This window comes from Misgurnus anguillicaudatus, chromosome 10 (assembly GCF_027580225.2).
Source record: "Misgurnus anguillicaudatus chromosome 10, ASM2758022v2, whole genome shotgun sequence".
Taxonomy (NCBI): domain Eukaryota; kingdom Metazoa; phylum Chordata; class Actinopteri; order Cypriniformes; family Cobitidae; genus Misgurnus; species Misgurnus anguillicaudatus.
The window spans coordinates 25,668,757-25,679,985 of NC_073346.2; the positions used below are offsets into that span (position 1 = coordinate 25,668,757).

Sequence of the window (11,229 nt, forward strand, 5' to 3'; positions counted from 1 at the left end):
ACTAGTTGTTCAGTTCGGTTATGTAGGCTACACACACTATGCAAAGTTTCTGTAAACGCGGTTGTCACTGCAGTTTGCGGGAGTTAATGCGGTTGTAGTCCCGCAAATTACTGAAGTGTGTGTGTGTACAGAACAAGATTAAGCATTAAAAGTGACAAACGAATTAATATGCAGTGTGTACAAGATGCCATGCTCATTTGGGTGCACATTTTCGAGATTTGACATCATGTTGCTAGTGGTCGATGCTAACACAACTTTATCTCGCAGCTCAACAATTTTACCTCCTACCGACCAAAATCCAAAGTACTTCCAGACATAGCTTTTTAGATTTTTGGGAGGTTAAAATCGTTTTCTCTTTTAACAGTGACAGACAGTGTGACTACTGTGACCTGTCCCTGCGCCACAAAGCAGACAGCCACGCCTCTACTACCACGGGCTTAAAAAAAAAAAACATTATTCGAATATTAATTTTCATATTCGAAATTCGTTTTTTTTTACTATTCGAATATATATTCGAATTTAGAATATTCGTTGACAGCCCTATTTCTGACTTTAATCTATACATACACTTAAGACATAAACAAATGTTTTTATTAGAAAAAGAATACTGTGGAGATCATTTTTGTATGTGCCCTGTCAAGAACAGAAAGATTTTATGCTCGCTTGCTTTTTGAAACGCATCTCTCCGTGTACGCACTACTGAGTGCACTTAAAGCAACACTATGTATTTTTTTTACCTTTAAATAATGTCTCTAAAATTATTTCAGTGATAGAACAACTTTTAACTGGACAAATTGTACTGTTGCTGCAACCAGAGCAGCCTCCTAGCTGCTACAAGCACACTCTGAAAGTGGCGGTGGAGGGTAGAAAACACAGCCCGCCCCTCCCCCTGCCTGCAGAAGAGTGTCTGATACCAGGCACTGTTGCGCTTTTCAACCACATGGGGGAGCTGTAAGTCATTTTTACATGGAAACTACATAGTGTTGCTTTAAAGCCGCACACAGACGGAGGGCAAATTCCAAATGGCCCAGCATAAATAGTCGCTCCACATAAAAACGTTACGTTGTTTTTCATTGCTTTATTCGCCAAATGTATGTAAATGGACTACAGAATGAGACACAGTAGTGCAACTCTCTCTAAACTTTACACATCAAGAGTTCTGATCTTTGAAGGACATAGATGATCACGTCTGACTAGATCTGGACCGGACACATTCAACCGCATGCGTGTATGTGCGTATAGAAAGCTGCTAACTTTAGCGCCTTTTTGCAGTTAAATACGTCCACACCGCAGACATGTTGCTTCAGACAAGCATGTGCAGGTTGCGGTGTTTGTTTGCGTCATCACAACATTTCGTCAGTATTGTTTTGGTGATAAAAGTCTTTCGGCCGAAAACCAAAAACGCTCTTTTGGGCCATATTCGGACGAACATTTTCGGTGGCCAAATATTTGGTGCATCCCTAATAGAGACCATGTAGATTTAAAGGCGGAGTGCACAATGTTTGAAAGCCAATGTTGATATTTGAGATCACCTAAACAAACACGCCCCTACCCCAATAGAATCTGGACCTTCTTTTAAAAGACCCGCACCACATACGCAACCTTGGCAAGGATGTCGGTTTAGTAGACACGCCCCTTACTGCTAATTAGCTACAAGTGTGTTTTGGTAGGCGGCCCGTCTCCTTTTCCAAAAGCGCTTTTCAAACATTGTGCACCCCGCCTTTAAACATGGCCAGTCAGTCACAGAAGACTGTCAGTCATGCCACAATGATGTTTATATCAAAAGCAATATAACACTCTTCCTACAATAAGTTCAGGAGATTAACCAAGTTACACCGGCTTAAATGTACCATGGTTTGTGGAACATGGTCGCTCATTTGCAACAAAAAGTGGTCCATAAGCTCTAACCTGCCTAACCAAGATGATCTACCATGTCAACCCCGGTCCTATCAGCTGCTTTTCTCACCGATTGGACCAATTAGAAATCATCTGAACTTCATGTCGAAATCAAAAGCTGAACTGAGCTGTGATTTCAAGCTGAACTTACACTTTCTCTGAATATTGGGCAAGGATAGCAGCCAATGTCACTGACACATTTTATGGATAGTGAACAACAGTCAAATAATAAAACTGAGATTAGAAAGTGTCTGAATGTTTTGCTCATAATTTCACAGAGAAATTCAGCTGGTGGAAAATGTCCTGATGTATTTTCATGCCAAAGAGGACCAACAACATCCAAATGCCAAATGGGGTGTTTCTTTAGAAAATATGTGTTTTATCATTTAAGTCAACGTGACATTTTGATTTTATGATTTGATTTTTTACTTTAAAGCAAGTGCAAAATATAGACAGAGACTAAGGCCTAAGGAGAAAGGCTTGCACGCAAATGGCTTCCCTTTTCCCCAGAAGTGTGTGAAAGACAGATGAGAGGACCGACCCCTCCCAATGGCATCTATAAAAGCCATCCATCAGTGCAGGACCTTCCTTCACAAAGCACCACACAATTTCACCCATATTTACCACTTATCTCGCCTCCCAGCCGTCACAGCTGGGCCTGTGAGACTCCCATGAATACTTGTCACCATGGTGCTGACTGACAGAGGCTGACCTGAGACCAGAAAGATTTGGGCAAAAGATTCTGATTATAAATCAGTGCTAAATGGCAGGGCTCCTTCTATCACAAATGACTAACAGTCAAAGACAAGAAGCAGATATCAAATTAATATATCAAATTTATATAATAGTTTGTATAATCAAAAAAATATTTGTAACCAGTTAAGGTCACAAAACCACTTATGCATTAATATAATTGGCATGAGTTGATCAAAATTGTATAAGCCACTAAAGACCTAGTTACATTTATGTATAACTATTGCATCTGTAGATTATTTCATGATCATCCTTGGATGTGATATATTTAAGGACAATATCATCTGACCTGTCACCTGAAAATATAATAAAATGAAACCCTTAGCCGCTCCAAGCAGGTTAGGAGTGCAGGTCTCTGTCAATCAATAGTAATAATAACAGGGAGAAATGTCATCATGTCACATTTAAGGACTAAAAACAGCCCGGTGTAATTCCTCTAATGAATAGCCCTAAGGACATTGGAGACAGACCCTGAAGCCTGCCTAAATTAAATAAATCCACATTCCACTCATCAAGTCTTATAGACTTATAATATAAAAATGTGATTCTAGTGCTCTCACTGGGTTGCACTTGGGTTCGTCTGGTCAGGTAAAGATTTTTCTTTACGTGCTTCTGCTTTTGTACTGCCAGGTCGAGCCATAGGAACATACAAAATATTCATCCATGCAAGCAAAATCTCCCTCCACGACAGCCAACACTGAGTCAACACTCGTCAATCCATATCAGATTACAAAACTGACAGAAGAACAAAGAACTGGATTTTAGTAAACACTGAAAGCGATTCAACGGTCACAAACAATAAGGATAATTCAACAACACTAGCAAATCAAAAGTTTAAACAGCTATCTAAAGTGTCAGGCCAACCACAAAGGTTGCAAGAGATTTTCTTCAGAAACGTTAGTGTCTGAATACACAAAATGTGTCTGCGTTCATCATTGCAAGGTCAATGTAAAAATGTAGAAATTATGTAAACTCTCCGAGAAAGAATCATAAGAAAACAAAAATTTATATTTTATAAAGTTATTTAAATACTATATACTCATGTATATATGAAAAGATTTGTTCCAAATTGCGATAAATGCCATTTTTGAAAAAAAAAATGAGTTACTGCCAAAATCAGTATTATATGAGGCCAGTAGTTAAAAGTAAATTCTTAATTTTATGCAAAATTCAATACCCGCCGTGATATTCTGTCATCTTTTCTCCCTTTTTTCCCAAAATGCGACAAACGCCACTCCTCCTTTTTTACAGAACGCAATAAATCCATTCCTGATATTACAGACCACCAGTCACGCAATGTAAACAAACAATGGCGGCGCGCTGAGTACACGGAGTCCTAGTTTTTCTCATCTACTTTGTACTTCGTGATCAACAAACAAAACAAAATAATACTTTAATTGCATTGCTAAACCTGTGATGGTTTTCTGTGACGGGAAAGAAACGTATGCCATCAAGTCAACATCTAATAATTTCCGCGAGAGGCACTCTGTTGCTTGTTCTCCCGACAGCATCAAGCCTATCATGCTTAAACATTGACCCCAGAGGATCTTATGAAAACTTTACATTATTTTACTCAAAGTCAACGAAAATCGAGCAGGACCAAAACATTTTACAGCTGATCGCTGTGAAAATGTAAAGAGACGACATCAAGTATAACCGCAGCATAGTGTTCTTAATATAACAAAGTAAGTGTTTTGGTTAATGCCATTAATGTTTATTTTTTAATCATTGTATACCACTAGTCAACTAAATAAATATAAAATGGTAAAGATGAATGCACATTTATACATTGATTTAATAGATTTATAGCATTTTGAAATAAAAAAACTGTCATGGATTTATTGCATTTTGTGGAAAAAATCATTTGTTTTTATAATAAATCTTTGAAAATCAAGTTATGGATTTGAATTTTTTATGTTTTTATAACCTAAAGATACTATGTGAAAGTTTGTAACAGAAAAGAGTGGTTTTCATCTTGTCACTTTCTTGATATAGAAAACACGTTTTTACCGAAATTTGTCAAAATGGATTTATTGCGTTTTGGAACCAAACTCTTCATATATTCTTGTAAGGTGAATGTAAAAATTATGCAAACTCTCAGACAATCAAAAGTAGGGGGCTATAGTTTTCAAAAACTTCCAAATCAGTGCTGATTTAAATGGACACCTCAACCAGAAATTTTAATTTGTTCATCATTTAGTCATCCCCGTGTTGTCTAAAATTAGAGGTGGGCGATAAACCGGTAGATATGATAAACCGGTAGAAATTTGTCAATCGGTAGAGATTTTGGACTATTGTCTATATCGAGGTTTCGCGCCCATGTCACATTGCTGTGCGCGTGGTCACGAAAACGTAACGTTTGTACACTTATTTAAGCACCGCAGTTTTAAAACAAATCATTTTAAGCCATTGAAATCCAAACAACAGTGCTAAATGCACACGCTGTTTTGCATGAGAGGAGCACGCAAGTTGTGCATCCACTGCTCATTAAGCTCGTGAGCATCACCACTTTATTTGCCTTAAATACATATATGCGACAACATTCCCGTCTTTGCAAGTATTGGTATAAACACGACCATTTAGGGCTTAAGAGAAAGTAAACACCTGAAAGAGAAAACGCACGCAGGGCTCAACATAAAGGACTGCCCGGTGGCCCAAGGCAAGCGTGAGAGACGTTCGGGCCAGTAAAAAGTATTGTAACTTGCCGGATCAGGCCAGTGCATCACCCTTAGTCACTAAAATATATTTTCATCAATATATAATTTAACATCTTGGAAGCAGTCATTTACTTTGGTAAAACACCACGAAATAAACGATGCAATATTTTGCACAGTTTGCTGTCAGTTTACAGGTAAAGCAGAAAAGTTTTACGTTGGAACATGTCTGTTGTATATATATACAATTATATTTGACTTTTGAATTATTATTTTTAAATATGTAATAGACACTGAATTTTTTTTATGGGGGCCAGTGAAAATTTTGGAAGGGAAACTGAAAACCTGAACCACTGGCCCGACCGGGCGTTGAGCCCTGGCACGTGTAACAGTTTATTGGATCCGGACTTTGGTCTTAAAGGGGAAGTTACCTTATTTAGCTTGTGTTTGTCACTCACGTTTTTGTGAAAATCTCTCACTGCTCATGACTAAATCACTTTTCAACCTTTTATTAGATATATAATACATTATTATTTATTATCATTCTTTCATCACTAACTGTTTATCTTCAGCTTGAATTTTGTTTTTGTGAGAATTATGATGAATATTCTATGGCATTAAATATTTTAGTAACATAAAAGCTTTTTCAAATGATAAAAACTCTAACATGATAGTACATATCGTTATCATGATATAAAATGAATCCTATCTTAAAAATAAAATTTTGGTCATATCGCCCACCCCTATCTAAAACCTAAAGACAGTGGACAGATATCCTTATCACAATTCAATTAGCATCTTTGTTTTTCTATATAATAAAAAGTGAATGGGGACTGAGGCTGTTAGTCCCTATAAGATTCTTCTGACTAACATGTCTAGCATTACACAGAAGGTCTGAAAAAACATATAGGGGTAAATAAATATCTCTTTAAGATAAAAGCAACATTCACAACGCATGGCTGGTGGATCATTCCAATACCTGTAGTAGACCAAAAGCTATGTTGAGACTTGTCAAATACACAGGAATTTGTTCTAAACAAAATGTTGCAATGCATTACACATATCCTAAATATGATGAATGACACTAAAATGACAAAAATCTTGAAATCTAGAGTTAAACAACATTCCTACTGGAAAATATTACAATATAGAGATAATGAGCAAAGATAGTACCATTTCCACCTTAAAATAAGGAAAAGAAAATGCCAGGTTATGTATTTTTACCAATAACAGCAAAAATTACATTACTTTACACATAGCCACACTTCTATTTGGTGTCAGAAGATTTGAAGTTGGCTGGAAAACACCACTAAATAAAAACATAGCCTGAAGCATATCTCTACACCAAGCCAAGCCTCCTGGAGTTCTTCCGATCAAATTTGCATTGGAAATATGAAATAAGGCTCGGCGTGGCCACACTCCACCATGAAGAGCAAAGAAAATACCTTTCGATCTTATATATGTGACTATACCAAGTAATGTTTTCAATTTTGAGATGAGTCACCTGGATGAGTTGAAATATGTGACATAAGCTCTCACTGTACTAAGCTGTCTGTTTAAACTCTCCTCCTGTCTTGAAATAGATTCTTAATAATGAATGGATTCCATTACAAAATGCCACTTTGATTAATGTCAGCAGACTCACATACCTGCACTGGCACAACTTAGAAAACTCCAAAACTGCATGGTGTATTTCCATGTACCCGATCGGGTGAGGCTGTTTCCTCAGCAATCCCTACCTGGACTAATGACGTAACGCTAGAGAATACCTGCGCGCACACCTATAGAAGCCCCGCCCCCAAACTAGCACTGCGATGATTGGTCAAACCATAAAATATTACGGAATGTGCATATAAGTGCAAGACTGTCAGGACATTAATTGTACACATTAATTTAACATGATTGTTTTTTATGAATAACTTTTAATTCTCATTTTGTAGCAAATACGGTATTCATTAATGTTCCTGAAAATCATTTGGAAATGCTTTGTATTAGCAACCCAAAGAATGAAAAAAGAGATTGTATGTACTTTAAGCCGCTTTGGACCAAAGTTTCTACCAAATGCATAAATGCTAATCTTTAATGGCAAATAACCAGTGGTCATCCCTCGGTTAACATACCATCTTTGTGTAACTGTTACCTCAAGCAGGTGATCCTACATAACAATCAATTTACAGTAAATATAGCCAGTTCTGGTACTTCGAGTACTTATGATACATTAACATCTGATACATCATTTCGGCGGTAATATTCATAATGCAGATATTACTAAAAAGAACCGTGCCCGCGCACTAAACTGGTTTCATTGTTTGTCTGTTGTTATTGTTTTCAGTTCACCATGTGAACTGAAACACTGCTACCTCGATCTGACAACCGTTTAACACAACACATGTACTTCAACATAACCGTACCCCAAAGAAGATAAATTAATACCGTTTATTACACATACAGGTTGACGTTAAACGTAAAACGACACATTTGCTGAGAGGAAGAAAATCGTGGGAATTGAAATGATTAAGTATTGTTTCTTTAACCGTGCAAAACCCTGAGGTTTGCCTGCTATCAGCAATTTCATAATGATACCGGAATCCTAACAACGCTGCTATTCAACACGCCTCGCATTCATAATCTAAGTAAGACAACACAATATGTCAGATCGGCCCAGGAAAGCCCACTCTCCTGATCCAAGTATAGATACGAGCCCCTACCGCTATGCTACCAGGCTAACACACAGTTATTGCAATTATTAAATCAAATCTGAAACGTGCACCGTTAACATAGAACAAGATTTACCGTATTCTGTTCATCAGCCGTTGCACAAACGCATCCCCTTGACAAACACTTTTATTCCCCCGCCCCGTGATTGGTTTAGGACTGAATCCTGTGTTAGCACTGTCCGTGCCGTGGGTCCGTGCAGGCTCCGTGGGGTCCGTAGTGGATCTGAAGCCGAAATCCTCCCTCTTGCTCACACTCTCACCGCTGCTTGAAATGATGTCCATTAGCGAACGAATTCTAGCGAACCGATTCGTTTGAACCGATTCGTGAATCACTGTAATATAAAGATTTTCGCAGAAATGTAAGTGTTGGAATGTTGATGAACGTAAACAACGCTACATTGGCACTCCAGGTGTGTATATACTTTTATTTTAATTTTGGGTAAGGCACGGAAATGTACTTATCAAAACATCACCTTTTCTTTTTTGAGTAGATTGACAGCATAACGGAACTAGGAATTATGCACCAAAAATAAAGAGCTAAATGCACTAAAATAGAGGGTTAACAAAGTATTTGTTAGCATACAAAAGCATTTGCAACACAAGCAATGAACACACTCGTTGAAACGAATCTCGTGTAAGAACCGATTCGCTAAATGAATCGGTCTTCCCAACCCTACTGCAGTTCGGTCGCTCGAATATGGCTGACGCACTGAGGCTGTCCAGTGCTGGGTTATGAGCTCCTGTATGATCTTACTGTACACAAACTTATCAGGTGGTCATCACAAACAAAGGTGCAGTTAGGAATGAGTCATTTTCCATCAACAGTATTCAGGACAATACACTAAAGACAATAAGACAATGCATCTATTAACAAAAGAACATATAGGATATATAAGCTATAGGCTACAGCATAGACCCGTGTTTCTCAATCAAGGGGCCCACTTGGGGCCCTCATCAACAGATGTATATAAAAAAGACAAAACAAGCATTAAAGTAAGCTAAAACAACTAAAAATCAAGATGTTATTGCTTTTCTATTACAAATATATATCTTTCTATAGTTATGCCAAGTTCTACAATATTTAATTTGATAGAAATTGTGAGTGGGGCTTCAAATATTACAATTGCGGGGGAGCTTTAAAGTAAAAAAGGTTCAGATTTACTGGTAAAAATGCTTGAGTGTGCTGTTAATGCTGATTGATTGGGAAATGGTGCCACCAACAGGAAAAATTGACCTTACTGCATTGCCCCCTGTCCACTGCATAAAACATGGCACTTGTGAGGCTGTCAGCTGTATCCAGGAGTGTGCCAAAAATATATTTAAAATCGTAACTATAACCTATTATGAATCAAGAGTCTTGTTATTCAGCTTCTGAATTACACAAAAATTCATTATGCCATGCACACCAGCACTAAAAGCTCTATGTGCTACCCGCCTACACAGACACACTCCAGAGACTTTAGGAATGGATGGATGTGTGCTGGCTTTGTCTTCCAGACACATCCCAAAAATTCCTTCCAATGACGTCTGACACTTGGATGGCCGACCCCGGGGTCAGAATGTTAAACATCGGCCAATCACTGCCCTCTGCATGGGCGGGAAAATTCAGCCCAGGGGCCCTTCTACAAACACCTACAAAGCAAGACATCTGATCTAGGATCAGCCTCACATGTTTATAAAATTATTTAAATGATTAATAGTTTTAAAAATGAGATTCTTGTCACAAAGCGAAACCAATATACAGTTTGTGCAAATAATATCATAAAAGCTGTCAGAACATGACAGGGCCATATTGTTTTCCATAAAGAAGCCAGTGTTTCAGACAATTACATTGTTAGGACAGTAAAGCACACCTCTACTCATTAACCCCTCAATATTTAATTAAATCATAGTAATTGTTTTACTGAATACAATTACATTTTTTTTGCTTTACCCATTGTGGAAACTTGGAAAAACTGTGTAACCTTGATATCTTTAATATTGACTAAGTTCATTGAAATTATAGTGAAATCAAACTTTTGATGCCTAATCTAAGTCAGGTCACATTTGCAATACATTTCCACTCAAAAAATCTGAAATGGATATACATATATTCACGATAGATAAGCACTTTCTGCAAAAATCACAGAAGCCACTCCAGAAGCACCACAAGGACTGCCGTACTGTACACAATCTACTCATTATGGCTGCCGTCCATCCTCAGGCAGTGCTGGTATACAGACCTCAACTCTTTGATCTGGGGGTTTTCAGGAAATTGCGAGCATGTCAGTGCCGCAAACCTCACCCAATTCTATATTCAGCTGCTTCAGAATAAGAAGGGACTTCAAAAGCACTGTTAACTTATATAAAATATATTGTTATTTATTTAGAGCCATAAATATTGAAAGCTTATATTCAGTGCTATACGTAAGTATTTAACACAGAGATCTGAGCAATCCTATTGATTTCTGATGCTGGACTATATTTTTAAACAACCTTGTAATAGCTGGTTCACTCCCTAAGTTGTTTAACGGAGCATTAAAAACCACCTAATTTGACACACTGTTTTTTCGAAGTCCTCACACAGTCAACATGGGCTAAGAAAAGGTGAGCAAAAACCATTACAAACAGCTCTACTCGAAAGCATGATGGGGTTACATGACACAATTAAAAGGGCAAGTGTGTATGTAGTTCATTAAACTGGACATTTCAAGTCAAACTGGGTTTTAAAAAAATGTAATACACCAAAAATAATATTTAAAGGTAATTGATGGATTACTTAAAATTCTCCATTTCAATAAATAAAAAAATATTCAAAACAGTGCATATGTGTAACAGAGCTTTTTTCAACAGAAACATTTCAGTAAAGGGCAGTGTAACTAGATGCACATTACAAGTTTGAATGCACCTTAAAGGGACATTCCACTTATTTTTGAAAATATGCTAACCTTCCAGCTCCCCTAGAGCCAAACACCCGATTTCCACCGTTTTGGAATCCATTCAGCTGATCTACGGGTCTGGCGCTAGCAATTTTATAATACCGTAGCTTAGCACAATCCACTATCTGACCAGACCACCAGCATCGCACAAAAAACAACCAAAGAGTTCCAATATCCCCCCTATTATTTAAAACTTGACTCCTCTGCAGCCACATCGTGCACCAAGACCGCCAGAAAATCAAAAGTTGCGATTTTCCAGGCAGATATGGCTAGGAACTATACTCTCATTCT

The 11,229-nt window shown here is 37.6% G+C and overlaps 1 protein-coding gene across 2 annotated transcripts in view; it reads right to left on the bottom strand.

Annotated features, from left to right (window-relative positions):
- The window catches only part of ptk2ab (protein tyrosine kinase 2ab), an 82,648-nt gene extending 74,354 nt beyond the window's left edge, over positions 1 to 8,294 (bottom strand). Inside the window, exon 1 of one of the 2 annotated variants that reach the window (XM_073872229.1) lies at positions 8,097 to 8,294. Coding sequence is in view for 1 of the 2 variants with exons in the window: in XM_073872226.1 (XP_073728327.1) it covers positions 6,953 to 6,989 (37 nt within the window). In the remaining variant the exon portion in view is untranslated. Of the gene's footprint in view, positions 1 to 6,952; positions 7,065 to 8,096 lie in introns of those variants that run through there. The other variant, XM_073872226.1, reaches the window with a different exon arrangement.
- Positions 8,295 to 11,229: the final 2,935 nt, after the last annotated feature.